The sequence below is a fragment of the Chiloscyllium plagiosum genome, unplaced genomic scaffold, assembly GCF_037043375.1.
Source record: "Chiloscyllium plagiosum isolate Xiang-an unplaced genomic scaffold, Cpla_swu_hap1 HiC_scaffold_11, whole genome shotgun sequence".
Lineage (NCBI taxonomy): Eukaryota > Metazoa > Chordata > Chondrichthyes > Orectolobiformes > Hemiscylliidae > Chiloscyllium > Chiloscyllium plagiosum.
Genome location: NW_028270149.1, coordinates 85712601 through 85736506, shown reverse-complemented (window position 1 = coordinate 85736506; position 23906 = coordinate 85712601). Strand labels below are relative to the sequence as shown.

The window sequence follows — 23906 nt, the reverse complement described above, 5'->3', positions numbered from 1 at the left end:
GTGACTTCACTTTCAAGAAACTATGAACCTGTACCCAAAGATCGCTTTGTTCCACATTACTCCCCTGGACCCTACCATTAAGTCTATGCATCTGCCCTGATTTGCCTTACCAAAATGCAACACCTTACATTTATCTAAATTAAACTCCATCTGCCATTCCTCAGCCCTTCAGCTCATTGTGGTTGACAATGCAGTGCCTGCCGTGAGCAGTGTAACCCGCTGGGAATCCCACTCCTTTCAAGCCAACCTCCAAATGCCTGTCAGCCACAAACTCTGCCCCACCAAACCCTTCCCTATACAAAATTCCAGACAGCTTGCTGGTGGGTGAGGGGCACTAGGGAATTTTACAATCTCCTTGCCCCCATACCCACTGCTGGGGCACAGTATAAAATCAGCTCCTGAAATCCTTGGGCAGGCTCTTGGATTTCATTACAATAAGCCAATTTGATACAGATCAGAAACATGCCCTTCTGAAAGTAATCAGATCCAGTCATTCACAGGACCAAGTGTGTCCACCAGAAGTATTGAGAAATCAAATGAATGATTCCAATAAGTTAAAACTAGAGTGTTCACATGCTTGTATGATTTTAAGTCAAATAACTAAAACAGTGCTGCTTGTTAATAATCACCTTGTTTTAATATTCTTCCAATACACCCATGGTAACTTGATAAATTATATCTTATGTGCAGATTTGAATGATTCAGATGCTGTACATTAATTTGATATTGATGAACACAACAGAATTCTTTCTTCACATGGTTGGAATTCACTCAAGGAAGACTATCCATGGTCCTTGATCATTTGCAGTGGAGTTGCTAAGATTCCCTTTGGGGAAGAAGGGAGCCTGAAGTTTGGCAATAGGCCAGGGAAAAGACAGAGGAATCAAGTCTGTGTTTTTGAAGTGGCTGTAATGATAGTAATGGAGCGGTGGACAGAACCTGAGCAGAAGGGACAGTGAACAGTATCATTTCGGATCAGATCACGACAATACAGAAGAAGCCCATTTGATGAATTAACTTGGATCTTTATACAGGAATACAATCAATCCCATCTTCCTGATGAATCACCGTCACCCTGAAAGTTTGTTTCCTTCAAGTGCCCATCCAATTTCCCTTTGAAATTATTCATCATCTCAACCCCCACATCCTTCCCTCCCTACCCTTCCAGCCAGACCCCTCCCAATTTCTCGATATCGAAATTGAGGTTGACTTGTCTTGCTGTTTAAATAAAGCTTTTCTCATGCTCCCACTCTCACCCCACTGTATATCTTGTTCAAATTCCTCAACCTAGTCCTTATAACATCAACTAATGGGAACGTTTTCACTTTGCATACCATAACTAAACTTGTTGTCTATCTCAATCAAATACTTTTTCAACCTCTAATCTCAAACTTCAGTTCTGAAGAAGTCATTCCAGCCTCGAAACATAACCCTGTTTCTCTTTCCACAGATTGGGCCAGGCCCGACAAATTTCTTCAGCATTTTCTGTGCTTGTTTGAGGATACTAACATTCACAGTGTTCTGCTTTTATCCTTCTGGATATTATACGTTTTCATCAACCCTCTGGAAAACCTACAAATTCTTCCTAACATTTGTGACCAGGAGTGAATGCAATACTCTTGAAGCCTCACCAGAATTTTATAATGTCTCAGCATAATTTCCTTGGTTTTTCTGCTCAACTTCTCAACCAAGAAGTCCAGGAACTCTCAGCTTTGTTCATTACTCTCCCAATGTATCCTGTCACCTTCGAAGATCCATATACATGAATCCCCAGGTTCCTCTGTCCCTGCACATTCTTTAGAACTCTGCCATAACGGTTATATGGCCTCTCCTCATACTTTCTGACAATATACGTTGCCTCACCTTCTGTATTAAATTCTATCTGTCAATATTCAGCCCTTTCTACTAACCCATCGATAGCCTACCGCACTTGATTTGGATCATTTGCAAATTCAGTGATCATCAGCAAATTCTGAAATTTGTATCCTAATATCAAATTATAAATTTAAATTTCACATGCAACAGAATTGACACTGACCCTTGGACAATGTCACAGGAAAGGAAGTTATCTGAATGGTGTTCATTTGGCAGACACTGGGTTGCAAGTGCAGGATGACCTGGAGAGGGTATGAATGAAGATGCAGATACTGACTTTTTGGATACATCATTGTATATCCAACACCCAAGCCGATAACCACACTCACTGAACTCTCTGCTTCAGGGGTTTGATAACACCAGGTAATGATTAAACACTACACAGACATTCCACTCACAGAGTGCTGGTTTCATGCCCGAGTCAGATTAAAGTTACTCACACTATGCCGTTTCTGATCCAATCAGGACATGTTTGACACACAAACACCTGCAACTGAGATCCTTTTGTGAGGATTCAGCAGCTGCAGGAAGTTTCTGAGAGAGTTAAATTTGGAACGGAAACTGCAACTGAAGGAAATGTTAAAAGGGTGGGCTCTGGAAATCCATTTCCTTCCAGAGATTGCAAGTAAACAGCTCACTGTAAATACTCGACACAATCAAAACCATTGGCTGAGATTCTGTTACTGAAACAAAGTTAAAAATATCACACAACACCAGGTTATAATCCAACAGGTGTTGTGTGATTTTTAATTTTGGCCACCAGTTCAACACCGGCACCTCCGTATCATGGTTACTGAAACAGATCAGGTTCATCAATGACTGATCCCTGAACTCGTTTTTTTTCTGTTTATCATCCAGACAATTGGTCATTCAGGGGATTAGTTTATTTTTCTTAATTCTTTCTTGGGTCATAGATGTTGCTAATTAAATTTGAACTGAGTGGCTTGTAGGACCATTTCAGAGGGCAGTTAGGAGTGAACCACATTGCTGTGAGTCTGGAATCAAATAGGTCAGATGGGTAAGGATGGCAGATTTTCTTCCCCGAAGGACTTTGGTGAATGAGAGCTTTTTTTATGAAAATTGTGAATGATCTCATGATCACAACAAACAGTTTCCTTATGTGAGTTTATAGTCTACCAGCTGCTGTGTAAGGTTTAAACTGGTGTCCCTAGGCAACTAGCCCAGGCCTTGGGATTATTAATCCAGAGACATTACCATGACACCACCATCTTCAGAATACTCTGATTTGGTTTGAAACTGTGCTTCATCACCTTTGCTCCTTATCCCTGGATTCTGTCACTGTATTATGTCCATAAAACATATCTATAATTTCCTGAATTATCCATTTAATTAAAAGATTAAATGCCATCAACATAAGCAAAGGAAATTACAAAGGCATTATGGGCATCACATATTTTCCTATTTTGGAATGACGTAATATACTATGAAGTGGAATAACAGTCCTTCCATGATAATGTAATGAAGAAAGAAATGTCCTCTGAAATGTCCACCTGCTTCCTCAACTGAGGACTCCCCAGCACCATTGTTGATAGGGCTCTCCACCAGGTCTGACCCAACTCCTGCACTTCTGCCCTCACCACCTCTCTTCCCTCCCGCAACCATGATAGGTTTCCCTTGGTCCTTACCTACCATCCCACCAGCATCTACATCCAGAAGCTCATCAGCCACCCTTTCTGCCACCTCCAGGCAGATGCCACCACCAGACACATATTCCCCTCCCTTCCCTTGTCCACCTTCCACATTCCTTCTGGGATGCCCTGCTCCACTCTTCCTTCACTCCCAACACCCCCCCCCCCCCCACCCCACAGATACACGGCATCTTGCCTTGTAACCACGAAGATGTAACACCTGCCCATTTACCTCCTCCCTCCTCAGTATCCAAGGGCCCAAACACATCTTCCAAGTGAAGCTGCACTTTATCTGCACTTCGCACAAACTAGTCTACTGCATTCATTACTCATAATGTGGTCTCCTCTACATTGGGGAAATGAAACATAGGCTGGGTAAGCGCTTCACAGAACATCCAAGCTTTGCTCAAAAAAAGACACTGAACTTCCAGTTGCCTGCCGCTTTAACACACCACTCTGTTCCATGACCGACATCTCTGTCCCAGGCTTACTGCAGTGCTCCAGCAAAGCTCAGCACAAGCTGGAAGAACACCACCTCATCTTCGCTTAGGAGCCTGCAACCCTCTGGACTCAATGTCGAGTTCAATAATTTTAGGCCCTGAACTTTCCCATGTCCTCGCCCCCCCACAACCTCACACGCCAGACCTTGCTATCACATAGTCTGCCATTACACACTACCTCTTGTTCATGACTAACAGTCTCCATTAACAACTACAGTAACCCCCTCTCCCCACTCTCCGAGCCAGATTATCCATTCCTTTGTCTCTCCAACTGTTAGTTTTCACAGAAACACCAACATTTTCTGAGCTACCATCAGTTCTGAGGAAGGGTCACCGGACTTGAAATGTTAACTCTGATTTCTGTGCACAGATGCTGCCAGATCTGCTGAGCTTTTCTAGCAATGTGTGTTTTTATTTCTGATTTACAGCATCCGCAGTTAGAGGCATAGAGATGTACAGCACGGAAATAGACCCTTCGGTCCAACATGTCCATGCCAACCAAATATCCCAACCCAATCTAGTCCCACCTGCCAGCACCCAGCACATATCCCTCCAAACCTTCCCTATTCATATACCCATCCAGATCCCTTTCAAATGCTGCAGTTATACTAGTCTCCACCACTTCCTCGGGCAGCTCATTCCATACACATACCACCCTCTGCGTGAAAACATTGTTCCTTAGGTCCCTTTTATAATTTTCCCCTCTCACCCTAAATCTATGCCCTCGAGTTCTGGACTCCCCCACCCAGGGAAAAGACTTTGTCTATTTATCCTATCCATGCCCCTCATGATTTTATAAACCTCTATAAGGTCACCCCTCAGCCTCCTACATTCCAGGGAAAACAGCCCTAGCCTATTCAACCTCTCTTGAGAGCTCAAATCCTCCAACCCTAGCAACATCCTTGTAAATCTTTTCTGAACCTTTTCAAATTTCACAACATCTTTCCAATAGGAGAGAGACCAGAATTGCACACAATATTCCAAAATTTTGTCCTGTACAGTGCAACATGACCTCCCAACTCATGTACTCAATACTCTGACCGATAATGGAAAGCCTTCTTCACTATCCTATCTACCTACGACTCTACTTTGAAGGAGTTATAAACCTGCACTCCAAGGTCTCTTTGTTCAGTAACACTCCCTAGGACCTTACCATTAAGTGCATAAGTCCTGCTAAGATTTGCTTTCCCAAAATGGACAACCTCGCATTCATCTAAGTTAAACTCCATCTGCCACTCCTCAGCCCATTGGCCCATGGATGTATAGCTTCTTTTAAAAAAACTCAGAACAATTGGGGAATATGCCTCAGGGAACTGGTTCTGATGAATAACTGAAGGTTGTGACAGAGTTGGCTAGCGACCTGTTCTGGTCTGATATTCGGACAAGTCCAGAAAGGGTTCCCTGCGATTGTAAGCATTTTAAGATATTTGCAGTATATTTTGTGGTGTACTTTACTTTAACAGAGAACACTGAACATATTCCATCGTTCGAATGGCTTTGAGTTACTGATAACCAGAGGAAATCCGACCAACCACGGAGATTCATATATTCATACAGCCCATTCGGCCCATCGAGAACACAATTACTATTAAAAGAACACTTGTCCCATACCCTCGAATGTTATGATATTTAAAGTACTTATCCACATACTTTGTAGAGGCTGAAGGTTTAAAGGGAGAGTGCCAATAAAAGCCGAGGTGCTGCACATCCTCTGCAATTGTAAACAGCAGCAGTTTGAATGATTTTGTAATAATGAGAGAAAGCTGAGGCTTTTCTCTAATGTCTGTCATTGTTTATCTCCTACCTCATCCGCACCCACAGATTCCGTACTCTGCCTCGTGATTCTCTATGCTTAAAGTTGTCAGCTCTGCTGGTCATACTTCACTGTCAATATGAATATATGTACAAAGTCATGTTGACTGTGCAATGAAATATGTCCTATTTCGTTAAGGGGTGTTCTTGAGGATTAACCTCTTTGTTTGGCAAAGGGTGTTGCCTATCATAGCTTTAACTGAATCTGTATTTGCAAAGGTTCCTTTTTGTGTAGATAAACTGCTCCTTTGATACTTTTCTGCTAAGAGAGAAGTGAAAAGAGAGACAGGGAGATAAGTGAAAGAGTGGTAAAATCGTTACAGTCACACAGTGCAGAATATGGCTTCTGCCTGTGCAGTATGATTCTAATGGAACCAAAATGCAACGTACACCACTGAAGGGGTGTTTTGGTGAATGCACAGCCCCTCAGTCTAGTCCTTAAAGTAACTGTACAAAATGCTTCCAGTTCATTGGTTCTATTCCAATCATAACAAACACGAAATACAGAGTTCTGAGAGTCACAAACTATAAAAATATAATCTACCTGGCAGTAAGTGAGCATTCATTGTGTGTGATTCTCATTGGACAGTGTACAGTAGTCAGCTGACTGAGTGTAACAGTTTCTGTTCGGTTTTGGATTAGTGGTGCTGGAAGAGCACAGCAGTTCAGGCAGCATACGAGGAGCAGTAAAATCGACGTTTCGGGCAGAAGCCCTTCATCAGGAATTGCTCAGTGCCGCTGTTGAGAGAGAGCAGCAGGAGCAGTCACTCTGCATTAAGGTGCTGACAGTGGGAGAGCTTCACTGATAGACTCTCCTCCTTCAAGGAAGCAGCACAGGTAAGGATCAAGGATCAAACAACAAACTGGGGGGGGGGGGGGGGGGTGTGTGGTGTGGTGTGGAGTTAGTGAAATGATGAGAGGGAATCATATTCAGCAATTATGAACAAAATGACAGCTCAACATTAAAGATCGCTGTGAATGATTTCCATCTATCTCCATCTGCTTTTCTCTGCAGCTTCTGGCTGTGTTTAACACACTGATTTCGAAAAGTCAGGAGGTTTCGTTTGGACATCAGAGTGGAAATGAAAGTTTTACATGAGAAACAAACCCCAAGAGATGCCTCTTGAAAAGAAATGAGTCTTTTGATAAAATGTTGACGACTGTGCTGTTACTGAAACAGGAAGCGTTGTCTAACAACATGCTGATTGTTCTCCATAGAAGAGGAATTATCATCAATACACAGAGGAGAAATCCACTGAAAATGTCAAAACCAAAAATGGCAAATGTCCCCTTACGTTTTCTCTCCTTCCCTGTTAGGATGAAATTATCCCTTTCAAAAATTTTTTGATATTTTTTCATAGGGCATGAGCGTCACTGGCAAGGTGGGCTTTTTTTTAGATTAGATTAGATTCTCCACAGTGTGGAAACAGGCCCTTCAGCCCAACCAGTCCACACCGACCCTCCGAAGAGTAACCCACCCAGACCCATTTCCCTCTGACTAATGCACCTAACACTATGGGCAATTTAGCATGGCCAATTCACCTGACCTGCACATCTTTGGACTGTGGGAGGAAACCGGAGCACCCAGAGAAAGTCCAGGCAGATACGGGGAGAATGTGCAAACTCCACACAGTCAGTAGCCTGAGGCTGGAATCAAACCTGGGACCCTGGTGCTAACCACTGAGCCACCATGCCACCTATTTGAGGCACCCTGCTGCCCATCGTTATCCTTCATCCCTGATTATCCTCAACGCTGTGGTAATGAGCGATCATTCTACTGTTCGATCTTGTGAATAATTGCATTGATATTGGTTTTGCCCCCCCCCCCATCTTCAGCTGATGTAGAAATGTTAATAACATGATAATGTGATACCAAAAGATTCTACAGAGATGGGATTAGTTTAGAATGGCATCATGATCAGCACAGACATCACTTACAGTTCTATGTTCTATGTTTATTACCGTGGGCTATTATAGATAGACATTCCATTCACAGGCAAGTCTCAATATCTGACTCAAATGAAAATATTCAATCAGAGCAGAAGATCATGCTTCTCTTAGAGTGTTATGCATCATGTAACGTGAGGAAATATGGAGTCTGAATTTTATAAAATCACAGATCACATGCAATTGTAGTGATGAGATCATGAATATACTTCTTCAAGGTATACTGAAATTAGATTAGATTACTTACAGCGTTGAAACAGGCCCTTCGGCCCAACAAGTCCACACCGACCCTTCGAAGAGCAACCCACCTAGACCCATTCTCCTACATTTACCCCTTCACCTAACACTACGGGCAATTTTTAGCATGGCCAATTCACCTGACCCGCACATTTTTGGACTGTGGGAGGAAACCGGAGCACCCGGAGGAAACCCACACAGACACGGGGAGAATGTGCAAACTCCACACAGACAGTTACCTGAGGCGGGAGTTGAACCCGGGTCACTGGCGCTGTGAGGCAGCAGTTCTAACCACTGTGCCACCGTGCCACCATGCCACCCATTACGTGTCTGAAAGGTGTACTGATGATTGACTGTGAGGCATAAAGCAACAATGTAATCTTATATTACTGTTTGATTTCATTGCATGAACAATAGCCAATTTACAATATTTCTGTATCTATGTTATAGAGTTATAGAGTCATAGAGTTATATAGCACAGAAACAATCCCTTCAGTCCGACTAGTCCATGCTGACTAGATATCTTAATCCTATTTGTCAGTATTTGACCCATATCTCTCTAAACTCTTTGTATTCATGTACCCATCATGTCTTTTAAATGTTGTAATTGTATCTGCCTCCACCACTTCCTCTGGCAGCTTGTTCCATACATGCACCACCTTGTATGTGAAAAGGTTTTCCCTTAGTTTCCTTTTAAATCTTTCCCCTCTCAAATTAAATCTATGTCTTTTAATTTTGGACTCCAAAACCCACAGAAAAAGAACTTGGCTATTCACGCTATCAATGCCTCTCATGATTTTATAAACTTCTGTAAGGTCACCTCTCAGCCTCTGATGCTCCAGGGAATGTAGTCCCAGTCCAATCAGCCTCGCCCTATAGCTCTATCCTCTAAGCCAATACATTACACCAACCCCATGTGATCTTACCCTGTTTATTGTTTGGTATCTTACTAAATGCCTTCTCGAAGTCCAGGTGTACTACACCTACAGGATTCTCATTATCCACTGTTTTAATTATATCTTTAAAGAACACTAGCAAATTAGTCAAACATGATTTACCCTTCATAAATCCATGCAATGGACTGTGGTTTGACTTTCTTTATTACTTCCTTAATAATGGATTCTAACAATTTCCCGATGGCAGACGTTAAACTAAGTGCCCACTTTTTGAATAATGGCATTGTATTAGCATTTTTCCAGTCAACTGGAATTTTCCAACTTGCAGGGAATTTTGGAATATTGTAACCAGTGGATCCACTATCTCCACTGCCACTTTCTTTAAGACCACAGGATGTAGGCCATCTGGCTATGTTTGCCTTCAATCCCAATAATTTGTTCAGTGTTATATCCCTATGATGATGATTGTTTTAACTTTCTCCTTTTCTATAATCTCGGCATTATCAGCTTTACTAGGATGGCATTCATGTCCTCCACAGTGAAAACTGAGACAAAATATTAATGCTTCCTCCTTTTCTGTGTTACCTAAGATTAACTATCCAGTCTCATTCTCCAAGGATGCATCCTCCAAGGATAGCTAAACACAGTCACAGGACAGGATATAATGTTCTCCTCCATGTTGGTGGGGGTGGAGGGTTTTAAACAGGTAGAACACTGATGGTGCAGATCATAATTATCCTAATTCATAGAACATAGAACAGTACAACACAGAACAGGCCCTTCAGCCCACGATGTTGTGCCGACCACTGATCCTCATGGATGCACCCTCAAATTTCTGTGACCATATGCATGTCCAGTAGACTCTTAAATGTCCCCAATGACCTTGCTTCCGCAACTGCTGCTGGCAATGCATTCCATGCTCTCACAACTCTCTGTGTAAAGAATTAAATCCATAGCAGGAAGATCCAGTGACTGTGTTGCCTTGCGACTGCTGATTTAGGTACTTAGTTAGAGACAAAAAAAAACTGCAGATGCTGGAATCCAAGGTAGAGTTCAAGGCGAGTCCTGAAAAAGGGTTCCATAAGACCATAAGACATAGGAGTGGAAGTAAGGCCATTCTGCCCATCGAGTCCACTCCGCCATTCAATCATGGCTGATGGGCATTTCAACTCCACTTACCCGCATTCTCCCCGTAGCCCTTAATTCCTTGTGACATCAAGAATTTATCAATCTCTGCCTTGAAGACGTTTAGCGTCCCAGCCTCCACTGAACTCTGTGGCAATGACTTCCACAGGCCTACCACTCTCTGGGTGAAGAAATGTCTCCGCATTTCTGTTCTGAATTTACCCCCTCTAATTCTAAGGCTGTGTCCACGGGTCCTAGTCTCCTCACCTAACAGAAACAATTTCCTAGCGTCCACCCTCTCCAAGCCATGTATTGTCTTGTAAGTTTCTATTAGATCTCCCCTTAATCTTCTAAACTCCAATGAATACAATCCCAGGATCCTCAGCCGTTCCTCATATGTTAGACCTACCATTCCAGGGATCATCCGTGTGAATCTCCGCTGGACACGCTCCAGTGCCAGTATGTCCTTCCTGAGGTATGGGGACCAAAACTGGACACAATACTCCAAATGGGGCCTAACCAGAGCTTTATAAAGTCTCAGTAGCACAACGGTGCTTTTATATTCCAACCATCTTGAGATAATTGACAACATTGCATTCGCTTTCTTAATCACGGACTCAACCTGCATGTTTACCTTGAGAGAATCCTCAACTAGCACTCCCAGATCCCTCTGTACTTTGGCTTTATGAATTTTCTCAACGTTTAGAAAGTAGTCCATGCTTGTATTCTTTTTTCCAAAGTGCAAGACCTCGCATTTGCTCACATTGAATTCCATCAGCCATTTCCTGGACCACTCTTCCAAACTGTCTAGATCCTTCTGCAGCCTCCCCACTTCCTCAGTACTACCTGCCTGTCCACCTAACTTTGTATCATCAACAAATTTCGCTAGAATGCCCCCAGTCCCTTCATCCAGATCATTAATATATAATGTGAACAGCTGCGGCCCCAACACTGAACCCTGCGGGACACCGCTTGTTACCGGCTGCCATTCCGAAAAAGAACCTTTTATCCCAACTCTCTGCCTTCTGTCAGACAGCCAATCCTCAATCCATACCAGTAGCTCACCTCGAACACCATGGGCCCTCACCTTACTCAGCAGCCTCCCGTGTGGCACCTTATCAAAAGCCTTTTGGAAGTCTAGGTAGACCATATCCACTGGGTTTCCCTGGTCTAACCTACTTGTCACCTCTTCAAAGAACTCCAACAGGTTTGTCAGGCACGACCTCCCCTTACTAAATCCATGTTGACTTGTTCTAATCTGACCCTGCTCTTCCAAGAATTTAGAAACCTCATCCTTAATGATGGATTCTAGAATTTTACCAACAACTGAGGTTAGGCTAATAGGCCTATAATTTTCCATCTTTTGCCTTGATCCTTTCTTGAACAAGGGGGTTACAACAGCACTCTTCCAATCATCCGGGACTTTCCCTGACTCCAGTGACTTTTGAAAGATCTCAACCAACGCCTCTGCTATTTCCTCAGCCACCTCCCTCAGAACTCTAGGATGTAGCCCATCGGTGCCAGGAGATTTATCAATTTTAAGACCTTTTAGCTTTTCGAGCACTTTCTCTTTTGTAATGGCAACCGTACTCAACTCATCCCCTGACTCCCTTTAATTGTTGGGATATTACTCATGTCTTCCACTGTGAGGCAAAGTACTTATTAAGTTCTCCTGCTATTTCCTTATCTCCCATCGCCCGAAACATCAACTTCTCCACCTCCTGATGCTGTCCGGCTTGCTGCGTTCTTCCAGCCTCCTGCTTGTCTTCCTCTGATTTAGGCACTTAAGCAGCAATTAATGCAAAACCAAAGATCTCTTTTGCACCTTCACTAGTATAGACCCATTTATTCAACAATGGTGGATGGGCTGCTGGTGTTATTACCTGGCCCTACCCCATTTGACGGGCTTAAGCTTGACGATTTGTGGGAAGATGGTGACAAGAAGGGCAGGGTACCTACTCTATTTTACATGACCATCCCCGAAAACAGACAAGGCGGATGCACATAAAACCCAGACAATGGTGTGCTTGTTTAGGCAACATTTTCTGCACAGGAAAACCTGGCCCCACATTTTCCATTTCTGCTCAGCTTTCCCTTGCTGTTCCGCATCAGAAGTTATTTCCTTGAGAAGTTGAGGAAAAAACACACAGCTCACTCATCTCCTCACTCTCTGACTGGGTAAAAATGTAAAAAACTCCAGGATGTATTTTCCAGGCTTTTTGTTCCTGACCTTACTCTGATTAAGGACAGGGATTCCTCACACCAGTTTTGTACTTTATCTGTTGGTGAATAAAGTGCTGCCACTCTCTCTCTCTACTCTCCCTCTAACAGGAGAAAACCGAACACAACCAAAGTCAAGGAAGTGACATCGTGGGAGGAGCTACGACCCTCTGGCCCCTCCCCCCTTTCTGAGGAGGGTTCTCTGGAATCACTGGGCAGTCAGACGGGGAAAGCAGTGAGAGGCACAGAAGGAGGATGGGAGGAGCCAGCTCCAGGTTGGTCAAGAAACTCCTTGTATTGTGTCTCCTGTTCCAGCACAGCCTGTCATTGTAACACAGTCCAATTGCTGTGTGGCATCACATGTAACTGGCCATTCTACAGCACATGTACTTTTATTAACCTCACAGAAACACTGAAATAGGAGCAGGAGTGGGCTTTTCAGCTCTTTGAGTTTGCTCTGCCATTCAATAACATCATGGCAAATAAAGAAAAAAATGTTGCTCCTTGCTCTCATTACTAACTAAGGGATCTTGCTACACATTGTGGGTGGCATGGTGGCACAGTGGTTAGCACTGCTGCCTCACAGCACCAGAGACCCGGGTTCAATTCCCGATTCAGGCGACAGACTGTGTAGAGTTTGCACATTCTCCCCGTGTCTGTGAGGGTTTCCTCCCACAGTCCAAAAATGCAGGTCAGGTGAATTGGCCTTGCTAAATTGCCCGTAGTGCTAGGTAAAGGGTAAATGTAGGGGTATGGGTGGGTTGCGCTTCGGCGGGTCGGTATGGACTTGTTGGGCCGAAGGGCCTGTATCCACACTGTAAGTAATCTAATAAGCTAGCTGCCCAATCAGCTGTATTTATTTTGTTCTTTCAAGGGCTGTGGCCAACATTTGTTATCCATTCCTAACTGCTCATTTACTGAGTGGTTTGTTTGGGCATTTGAGGGAGACAAAAAGACTGCAGATGCTGGAATCCAAAGTAGACAGGCAGCAGGCTGGAAGAACACAGCAAGCCAGGCAGCATCAGGAGGTGCAGAATTTGACATTTTGGGTGTAAACTTTCTTCAGAACTGAGAGGGCATTTGAGAGGGCATGTAGGAGTTACCACCATTGCTGTGGACCTAAAGACACAAACGTTTTTTACTGCAGCGTGGGAGGTTGAGGGGTAACTTGGCAGAGGTTTTTAAAATCATGAGAATTGTCTATAAGTTGAATGGAAGGTGTCTTTTCCCTATGGTGGGGGATTTCAAGACTATGGAGTATATTTTTAGAGTGAGAAGAGAAATATTTAAAAAGGACTTGAGGGGCAACATTTTTATAAAGAGAGTAGTTTGCATGTGGAATGAACTTCCAGAAGTGGTGGATGAGGGTACAGTTACAAAGTTTAAAAGACATTTGGATAAGTACATGAACAGGAAAGTTTGGAGGGTTATGGGCCAGGAGCAGGCAGGTGGGATGAGTATAGTGTGGGATTATAGTTGGCTTATGTAATGTCTGTGATGAGGTTTCACGAATGTGACAATGAGTTGTGTTAATACAAGTTCTTTTAGTCTGGTGTAAAACATGTTGTATTTATTTTGTCAGTGATCAGATGGCTCAAACTTCAAATTCCTCATTGTTCAGTAAGGAAGAACTCAACAAATTAAATTCTGCTTATGACGCTGGTGGGATGAAAGAGGTGACACCACTGATACAGAAGAAGTTAGACGATCTGGACAATACAGAGCTGAACATTGCAGTGACAGGAGAAATAGGCTCTGGGAAATCCACCTTCATCAATGCAATGAGAGGACTTCAAAATGATGATGAGGGAGCAGCTGAAACTGGGACCACAAAAATCACAATGGAGCCAACCTCATACTCACACCCCAACCTGCCGAATGTTTACCTCTGGGACCTACCTGGAATTCAACACATTCAAACGGTGGAGCGGTATGTGAGGGCAATTAACTTTGCAAGATATGATTTTATCATCATTATCTCAGCCTGTCGAGTCACAGAGAATGATATAAAACTCGCCAATGAGATTAAACGGTTGGGGAAGAATTTCTATTTTGTTTACTCTAAAATTGACAATGATCTTGATGCAATGAGGAAGCGCTCATGGAATTTTAATGAAGTGGAAACATTGGAGAAGATCAGGAATTACTGTATCAGCAAGCTGCAAGAGGCAGGGATCCCATCACCCAGTGTATTCCTGATATCAAACTTTGATCTGAATCTGTATGATTTTATTTGTTTAAATAAAACTCTTGAGGATGATCTTCCGAATATAAAAAGTGACTTTATACTGGTGCTCCAAAACCTAAACTCAGAGATTGTTGAGAAGAAAAGAACAGAGCTGAAGAAGCGACTCCGAATGTTGGCAACACGTTACAGAGTAGCTCCTGGACTCTCCCTTACTCATAACTTTGGGATCCTGACTGGAGCAATAATATACTTACGTAAATGTATGGGTCTGGATGATGTCTCTCTTCAAAGGCTGGCCAATAATGTAGGGAAGCCTGTGGAGGATCTGAAAGCAGTGATGACAACTCCCCTGGTTGGGGGGGAAATAACTGAAGACATAATAAACAGATTGGCCTGGCGTGCTACTGCTGTCATTGCATCAGCACCTGAGCTCACTGTCAATACCAATCCAGACTTTGGAGAACAGCCATCTTTTCTTACAACTAACAAGCTTCTGAATACTGCATTGGATGATCTGACAGAGAACGCACAGAGAGTGGTGATGGTTGCATTTGGGACTCCATCAATCCGGTGAGCCTGATATAATAAAGGGTTTTTTAGTCATGATTTTTTGAGGAATTCTATTGTACAATATTTCTTTATTTTTTGCACATTTAGTCCTGGAAACATTCCCCATCCATTTTAGTGAAGGGGTCCCTGATCAGTGTTTGATGGAACAGTTGGTCTGGCTGTAAATGAGATTTCAAAAGTGGGAATTTAAAAATACCTCATTTAGTTTCACACACATTTTCTGCACTTAGTCCATTCTCTTCAATCAAAACACAATAAAGGTATTTGTTGTGGTTCTAGAATCATTTGAATGGAATTGATTTGGCATTCCATCAGCACTCATTGGGTTCACCACTGAATCACAAAGGCCACACAATGTATCTTCCACAGTAACTCACTTGGGCTCCTTAGACAGTACCTTCCAAACCCGCAACCATTTCCATCTAGAAGGGCAAGGGTAGCAGATACATGGGAACACCATCACCTGCAAGTTTTCCTCCAAGCCACTCGCCATCCTACCTTGGAAATATATCAACATTCCTTCACTGTCACTGAGTCAAAATGCTGAATTCCCACCCTAATGACATTGTGGGTGGATCTTCACTTCAAGGGCTACAACAGTTCTCAGCACCATATCCTCAAAGCCAGTTATGAAGGGAAAATAAAAGCTGGCCTGGCCAGTGATACTCATGTCCCATGAATAAATAAGTCATCAAGCCATCCAGCATATTCAGCTGGCAATTCAGCTCATTCTTCCTGTGGTCAGAAATGTCTGAGTTCCTCAATGATACTGATGGATTCAGCTCCCATATCAAGTCCCTTCTCTGGGATCTTCCTGCTTGATTCATAACAACAGCACCATAACTGAAATGGATAACCATAGGGTTTTTTTTTAAAACTGTGAAATCAAAATTGCTGATGTTCTTGGTCTGATCATCTAAGATTTAGTAATTTTCATAGTTGCATTCACCCAAGCACCATTTCCTGCCAAGTCATATTTCTAATAGGTAGTTATAGTTTTACTCCATTTTACAGAAAGCACAACATAAATATTTATTAGAAGGCAAACTCATTTTTCAATTCTGTTACAATTTTTTTTTGACACTGTCATCATACGTCTGCCTGCATCAAACAGCATCTGTCAGCAAAGGATGAGGTCACTCCAATTGTATTAACTTTTAGCCTGTCATTGAGTAAACACTTTATCCCCACCAACTCATGTAGACCATTATCACACAAAGCAGTGTTTCTCAAAGAGGGATACATGTACCTCTGGGAGTGTGATCACAGTCTCTGCAGGATCTTTTTTTAAGTGCACAAGAATTAATTTTCAGAGATGAGAATAATTTTCGCTCTCCAAATCTCTGCTTTCCAGATTCCCAGAGACAAGTATCTCCACATTTCAGGATGATGCATCATCATCGTTTTACCGCTGCTTACTGCTCCTCCCAATCAAACAAAACCAGACATTGCCGGAGAAATTCAATAAGCCTGGCAGTATCTGTGAGAAGAAAGTACAGTTCATGATTTGAATCCATTGACTCTTCTTCAGAACTATTAGCAGCTAGGGAAAACTGATATTTATGCTGAATTTGAAGCTGGGAGGAGGAGTAGTGCAAGGGTTAGGTGAGCCAATAGGTGGGGCCAGAGAGCCCAGAGAGAGAGAGAGAGAGAGAAAGAGAGAGATGAATATGATGGGTAATCCTGTAGATTTTGGATAGCAAACCAACAAAAGCTGACTAAGTGGTAATAAGAGCCAAACGTGAGAGAATGGTTTGGCTGTGCTGAATGTACCCAAACAATAATAATGGGCCTCAGAGTGGGTGGGAATGGATGACAGTGCTAAACGCAACCCATGTCAGAACAGGCTTGCGTGTTGGGTGGATCCAATCACAGGATGTTTGGCTCCCATGCTTGTTGTTGATTGGCTTAGATGCCATTGGACTTAACAGCAGTAAATGCAGGAGAGAAGCAGTCTGTAGTTTGAGAACTTGTGAGTGGGGAACGGGGAGTGGTGGTTGTGGTGCTGATCTCCAGATAGTGATGGTGACAGATCACTGTCATGTAAACCACCCCTTCGTAAACTACCCCATCATACAATGCCCTGGTTATTCCAAGCAGCAGTATCACTGGAAACCTCTATTTTTTTCCTTTCCTCGGTAGAGGAGGAGCAGACCCATGGACCAGTGCTCTCAGTTTATGCTTCACACTGCTCTCCCTTCACCAAACCTCTCATTACAGCTGAGCCTCACAAATGTGAAGTGGAGAGACAGCCACTTTGCAAAGTTTGATCAGTTTGAGGAGAGACTATATGATGATGCTGAGAGAACAAGTGGTGAGGAATAAACTGGGTGGTTGGATGAGGAACAGTTGCTACAGTCTTGAGGAAGAGCAGATGTTTCTCCTTAGCCATGTTAACTCAAGACCACGATCTAAGGAGTCTGTGAGTCAAAGGAAGAATGGTTACCTTCAGGCAGAGATGAATAAACACTTCATTCATCTTATTATTTGTTGTGAGACCTTGATGATGCTTTGAGAACGTGACAATGTGCCGAACATGTAAAAAAACTCTTTTACTATAGTGAAAAACATTATATAAAATGTTTTCTTTCAGAGAACAGTTTTTGTACTGTACATTCTTCAGTGAGGAAGAGCTCAAGAAACTGAAGTCTAATTAGGAAATGGATGAACTTAAATCCCTGATACAGAAAAATATTGATGATTTGGATAATACATTAAACCACTGATACAGAAGATTCACAAGATCTGAACAATGGAGAAAGCGAGGACTTGCAGAGCAATGAACATCGCAGTGATGGGAGAAGGAGACTCAGAGAAATCCATCTTCATCAATGCAATGTGAGGTGTTCAGGACGGTGATGAGGGAGAAGCTAAAGCTGGGACTACAGAAACCACAATCACCTTAAAATTATGCTCCCTCCTGATAGCCATTTTCACCCTGGGAAAAGGTCTCTGGTTATCCACTGTATGTATGCCTCCATTCGTCTTGATCACCTCTCATCCTTCATCGCTCCAATGAGAAAAGTCCTAGCTCCCTCAATCTTTCTTCATAAGACATGCCCTCCAATCCAGGCAGCATCCTGGTAAATCTCCTCTGCACCCTCTCTAAGGCTTCCACATCCTTTCTCTCATGAGATGACCAGAACTGAACACAATATTCCTCCTGTGGTCTAACCAGGGCTCTATAGCGTTGCAGCATTACCTCGCGGCTCGTAAACTCAATCTCCCTGCAAATGACAACATGCCATTCACCTTCTTAACAACCCTATCAACTTGGGTAACAGCTTTGAGGGATCTATGGACATGAGATCCCTCTGTTCCTCCACACGGCAAAGAATCCTGCCTTTAATCCTGTATTCCACCATTAAATTCAACCTTCCAAAGTCAATCACTTCACAATTTTCCAGGTTGAATTCCATCTGCCACTTATCAGCCCAGCTCTGCATCCTGTCAATGTCCTGTTGCAACCTACAACAGTCCTCCACAATTTCCACAACTCCACCAACCTTTGTGCTGTTGGCAAACTTAGTAACCCACCCTTCTACTTCCTCATCTAAGTCATTTATAAAAATCACAAAGAGCAGAGGTCCCAGAACCAATCCCTGCGGACCACCACTGGTCACCAAGCTCCAGACTGAATACTTTCCATCTACCACCAAACTCTGTCTCTTGTGAGCCAGCCCCTTCTGTACCCAGACAGCCAGATTTCCAGACTTTCTGAGTGAGCCGACCGTGTAGAACATTCTCAAATACCTTGCTAAAATCCATATACACGACATCTACTGCTCTGCCTCCATCAATGTGTTTTGTCACATCCTCAAAGAGTTCAATAAGGTTTGTGAGGCATGACCTGCCCATCACAAAGCTATGCTGACTATCTCTAATCAAGGAATGGTTTTCTAAGTAATCATAAATTCTGCCTTTCAAAATCCACTCCAATAATTTGCCCACCACAGACGTAGGATTGATCGATCTGTAATTCCCAGGATTATCCCTTTACTCTTCTTGAACAAGGGAATAAAATTTGCCACCCTCCAATGGCACTACTCCAGTGGACAGTGAGAATGCAAAGATCATTGCCAAAGGCACAGCAAACTCTTCTCTTGCTTCCAGGAAGGTAAATTTCCCACTTAAAAAGTACTTAAGTCAAGCTTCAACCTCCATTTTCGGGAGGAGCAAGAGAACGAGGAGCTGAGTAGGAGTGGTTGAATTGGACTCTGGGAAGGTGAGTGAACTGATTAAATTTGGGCCGCTGCTGAACCTGAGATACGACACGTCTAGTCCCGCCCACCTTCCTCCTCTAACCAAAGGAAAGGTCTCTGTGGTGTGTTGATATGATAAGGATTTTTTTTAAATCGTGTAATTGATAAAAACTTTTCTTTCTTTTTTTGTTTACCTAAGTTAAGACTAAGTTAAGTTTCAGATTAAACATAGCAGGAGATCCCAGAGCCGTGTTATGCTCCTCTTGTTCAATGTGGGAGCTCAGGGACGCAGAAGTGCAGGAAGTGTGTCCAGTTGCAGCTCTTGTTAGACTGCATGACGGCTCTGGAGCTGCGGATGGACTCACTTTGGAGCATACACAATGCTGAAGGGGTCATGGATAGCACATTTAGTGAACTGGTCATATCGCAGAACATAGAACATAGAACATAGAAAAATACAGCGCAGTACAGGCCCTTTGGCCCTCGATGTTGCGCCGATCCAAGCCCACCTAACCTACACTAGTCCACTATCCTCCATATGCCTATCCAATGCCCGTTTAAATGCCCATAAAGAGGGAGAGTCCACCACTGCTACTGGCAGGGCATTCCATGAAGTCACGACTCGCTGAGTAAAGAATCTACCCCTAACATCTGATCTATACCTACCACCCCTTAATTTAAAGCTATGCCCCCTTGTAATAGCTGACTCCATTCGTGGAAAAAGGTTCTCATGGTCAACCCTATCTAAACCCCTGATCATCTTGTACACCTCTATCAAGTCACCCCTAAACCTTCTTTTCTCCAATGAAAACAGCCCCAAGTGCCTCAGCCTTTCCTCATACGATCTTTCTACCATACCAGGCAACATCCTGGTAAACCTCCTCTGCACCCGTTCCAGTGCCTCCACATCCTTCCTATAGTATGGCGACCAAAACTGCACACAATACTCCAGATGCGGCCACACCAGAGTCTTATACAACTGCAACATGACCTCAGGAGTCCGGAACTCAATTCCTCTACCAATAAAAGCCAGTACGCCATATGCCTTCTTCACAGCACTATTTACCTGGGTGGCAACTTTCAGAGATTTCTGTACATGGACACCAAGGTCCCTCTGCTCATCCACACTATCAAGTATCTGACCATTTGCCCAGTACCCCATCTTCTTGTTACTCTTACTAAAGTGAATCACTTCACACTTACCTACATTGAACTCCATTTGCCACCTTTCTGCCCAGCTTTGCAGCTTATCTATATCCTGCTGTAACCTGCCACATCCTTCCTCACTGTCAACAACTCCACTGACTTTCGTATCATCCACAAATTTGCTCACCCAACCTTCTAGCCCCTCCTCCAGGTCATTTATGAAAATGACAAGCAGCAATGGTCCCAAAACAGATTCTTGCGGAACACCGCTAGTAACTGCACTCCAGGATGAACCTTTACCATCAACTACTACCCTCTGTCTTCTTCCAGCCAGCCAATTCCTAATCCAACCCTCCAACTCACCCTCAATGCCATACCTCCGTATTTTTTGCAGTAGCCTACCATGGGGAACCTTATCAAACGCCTTACTAAAATCCATATACACCACATCTACCACTTTACCCTCGTCCACCTCCTTAGTCACCTTCTCAAAGAATTCAATAAGGTTTGTGAGGCACGACCTGCCCTTCACAAAACCATTCTGACTATCCTTGATCACATTATTCCTATCCAGATGTTCATAAATCCTATCCCTTACAATTCTCTCTAAGACTTTGCCCATAACAGAAGTGAGACTCACCGGTCTATAATTACTAGGGTTATCCCTACTCCGCTTCCTGAACAAGGGAACCACATTTGCTATCCTCCAGTCTTCTGGCACTACTCCTGTAGACAACGAGGACATAAAAATCAAGGTCAATGGCTCTGCAATCTCCTCCCTTGCTTCCCAGAGAATCGTAGGATAAATGCCATCAGGCCCAGGGGACTTATCTATTTTCACCCTTTCCAGAATTTCCAACACCTCTTCCCTACATACCTCTTACCTACATTTATGGGCAGCACGGTGGCACAGTGGTTAGCACTGCTGCCTCACAGCGCCAGAGACCCGGGTTCAAATCCCGCCTCAGGCGACTGACTGTGTGGCGTTTGCATGTTCTCCCCATGTCTGCGTGGGTTTCCTCCGGGTGCTCTGGTTTCCTCCCACAGTCCAAAGATGTGCAGGTCAGGTGAATTGGCCATGCTAAATTGCCCGTAGTGTTAGGTAAGGGGTAAAGATAGGGGTATGGGTGGGTTGCGCTTCGGCGGGGTGGTGTGGACTTGTTGGGCCGATGGGCCTGTTTCCACACTGTAAGTAAGTAATCTAATCTAAAGGAAGCTAACTGACTTACATTACTTAGCTATTTACAGTATAAAGTAAGTAAGTAATCTAAAAAAACCTCAAAGCTGTCCATTCTAATTAATTGTGACTCAGTATTCACATCGGCAACAATGTCCTGTTCCTGAGTGAATACTGACGAAAAGTATTCATTCAGCGTCTCCCCAGTCTCTTCAGCCTCCACACGCAACTTCCCACTACTATCCTTGACTGGATCTATTCCTACCCTAGTCATTCTTTTATTCCTGACATACCTATAGAAAGCCTTAGGGTTTTCCCTAATCCTACCAACTAAGGACTTTTCATGTCCCCTTCTTGCTGCTCTTAGCTCTCTCTTCAGAACCTTCCTGGCTACCTTATAACTCTCAATCGCCCAATTGAACCTTCACGCCTCATCTTTACATAGGCCGCCCTCTTCCCTTTAACAAGGGATTCCAATTCCTTATTAAACTATGGCTCCCTCACACGACCCTTTCCTCCAGATTAGGATTGCTGAGGGAGAAAGGGAATGGCTGACCAAAACACAGAGAAAGAGCAGGAAGGCAGTGAAGGTGTCCCCTGCGGTCATCTCCCTCCAAAACAGGTAGATCGTTTTGGATACTGCTGGAGGAGATGGCTCACCAGGGGAAGACAGCAGTGGCCCAGTTCATGGCACCGTGGCTGACTCTGCTGTACAGAAGGGTGGGAAAAAGAGTGGAAGGGCTATGGTCAAAGGGGATTCAATTGTAAGAGGAGTAATCTACACCTGGGCCGGATTTGGGCTTTTGCTAACACTTTTGGGGAGTGTTTAAACAAATGTGGCGAGGGTTGGGAACCAAACGAGGAGGTTAGTGTACAGTAAGGAGCTAGTAACTGAAGCTTGTAAGGAACTAGATAATGATGTCAATGTAACTCAGGCTAACAGTTGGCAGCGAGCAGATGATGAAGGGACTGGTGGTCTGAGGTGTACTTGTTTTCATCCAAGAAGTGTAGTAGGTAAGGCAGATGAACTTTGGGCTTGGATTAGTACCTGGGAGTATGATGTTATTGCTATTACAGAGAGTTGGTTGAGGGAAGGGCAACTTAATATGCCAGGACATTGATACTTCAGGCGGGATAGAGGGGGAGGTAAAAGGGGTGGAGGAGTTGTATTACTGGTCAGGGAGGATATCACAGCTGTACTGAAGGAGGGCACTATGGAAGACTCGAGCAGTGAGGCAATATGGGCAGAATTCAGAAATAGGAAGAGTGCGGTAACAATGTTGGGGCTGTACTACAGGCCTCCTAACAGAGATAGAGGTCTAAATATGTAAACAGATTATGGAAAGATTCGGGGCAACAGGGCGGTAGTGATAAGAGATTTTAATTTTCCCAACATTGACTGGAATTCACTTAGTGTTAGTGGTCTAGATGGAGCAGAATTGTGAAGGAACATCCAGAAGGATTTTCTCGAGCAGTATGTAAATAGTCTAACTCGGGAAGGGTCCATACTTGACTTGGTGTTGGGAAATGAGCCCGGCCAGGTGCTTGAAGTTTCAGTAGGGGATTACTTTGGGAGTACTGATCACAATTCCGTATGTTTTATTTGCCCCTGACCTAAAAAACCCAACTTCATGGACGAGAGCTAGCACTACATTGGAGAGGAAGGATATTCCAATGGCCCAGCTCAAAGATATTGATCATCATGGGCAATATCCTGTCTCAGGTGGATCGAGGTTGATGGAGAGTAAATATTCTGGGAATTTGGGGAATGCTAACATTGTGTTTTATTAAGGAGCATTGTTAATAAAATCAAGTTGAACTGCAAACTGAATTCTGCGTCTCTGTGTCTGCCATACTGAAAAGAATACATGAGTAAAGTATTTTTAAGATGTATTTCTGAACAAAGAGTTCAAAGCATGGACAAAACCACCACCTGCAAGTTCCTCTCCAAGCCACTCACATTCTGACCATACCGCCCACTGTTCATTCAGAGTCAACAGCTCAATGCCCTGGAACTCAGTTGTGAATGGCATTGCGGGTCTATGAACAGCACATGGACTGTATCAATTCAAGGCAGCACCATCTTCTCAAGGGCAATTAGGGATGGGCAATAAATGCTGGCACATCCAGTGACACCCATATCCTATGAATATATTTTAAAAAATGAACAGTACTAGAACATTCATGGGACATGTAATTTTCAAAGTCAATGTTAGGTTGTACCAAACTATCACAGAGCCTCTCACTCTCTCTGTTGAGGATTTTCTAAATGTGTAAAGGAGCTGGATAGGTCCATTTTTAATCATACTTGACAGAACACTGAGCTACAGAGAGGAGGTGATGACAGTATGAATAGGTATCT

At 43.5% G+C, this 23906-nt stretch overlaps 1 protein-coding gene across 3 annotated transcripts; it reads left to right on the top strand.

Annotated features, from left to right (window-relative positions):
* The first annotated feature begins 6478 nt into the window (after positions 1-6478).
* On the top strand, positions 6479-23370 carry LOC122557061 (interferon-inducible GTPase 5-like). Of its 3 annotated transcripts, XM_087992269.1 has the most exons (5): positions 6479-6673; positions 6852-7594; positions 12373-12536; positions 13844-15019; positions 16374-17602. In XM_087992269.1, the coding sequence occupies exons 3-5, from the start codon at positions 12517-12519 to the stop codon at positions 16528-16530; spliced, it is 1353 nt and encodes a 450-aa protein (XP_087848395.1). In that variant the 5' UTR covers positions 6479-6673; positions 6852-7594; positions 12373-12516; the 3' UTR covers positions 16531-17602. The 3 variants fall into 3 exon arrangements, with proteins under 3 accessions (XP_087848395.1, XP_043560254.2, XP_043560252.2); XM_043704319.2 differs by lacking the exons at positions 6852-7594; positions 16374-17602 and adding an exon at positions 17613-23370; XM_043704317.2 differs by lacking the exon at positions 6852-7594.
* The last annotated feature ends 536 nt before the right edge of the window (positions 23371-23906 follow it).

Coding starts and splice junctions, on each gene's coding strand:
- LOC122557061 (XM_043704317.2), top strand. CDS start 12,517: ATGGGAGGAGCCAGCTCCAG. Junction 12,537..13,843: donor ATGGGAGGAGCCAGCTCCAG/GTTGGTCAAGAA, acceptor TTATTTTGTCAG/TGATCAGATGGCTCAAACTT. Junction 15,020..16,373: donor TTTGGGACTCCATCAATCCG/GTGAGCCTGATA, acceptor TCTGCTTTCCAG/ATTCCCAGAGACAAGTATCT.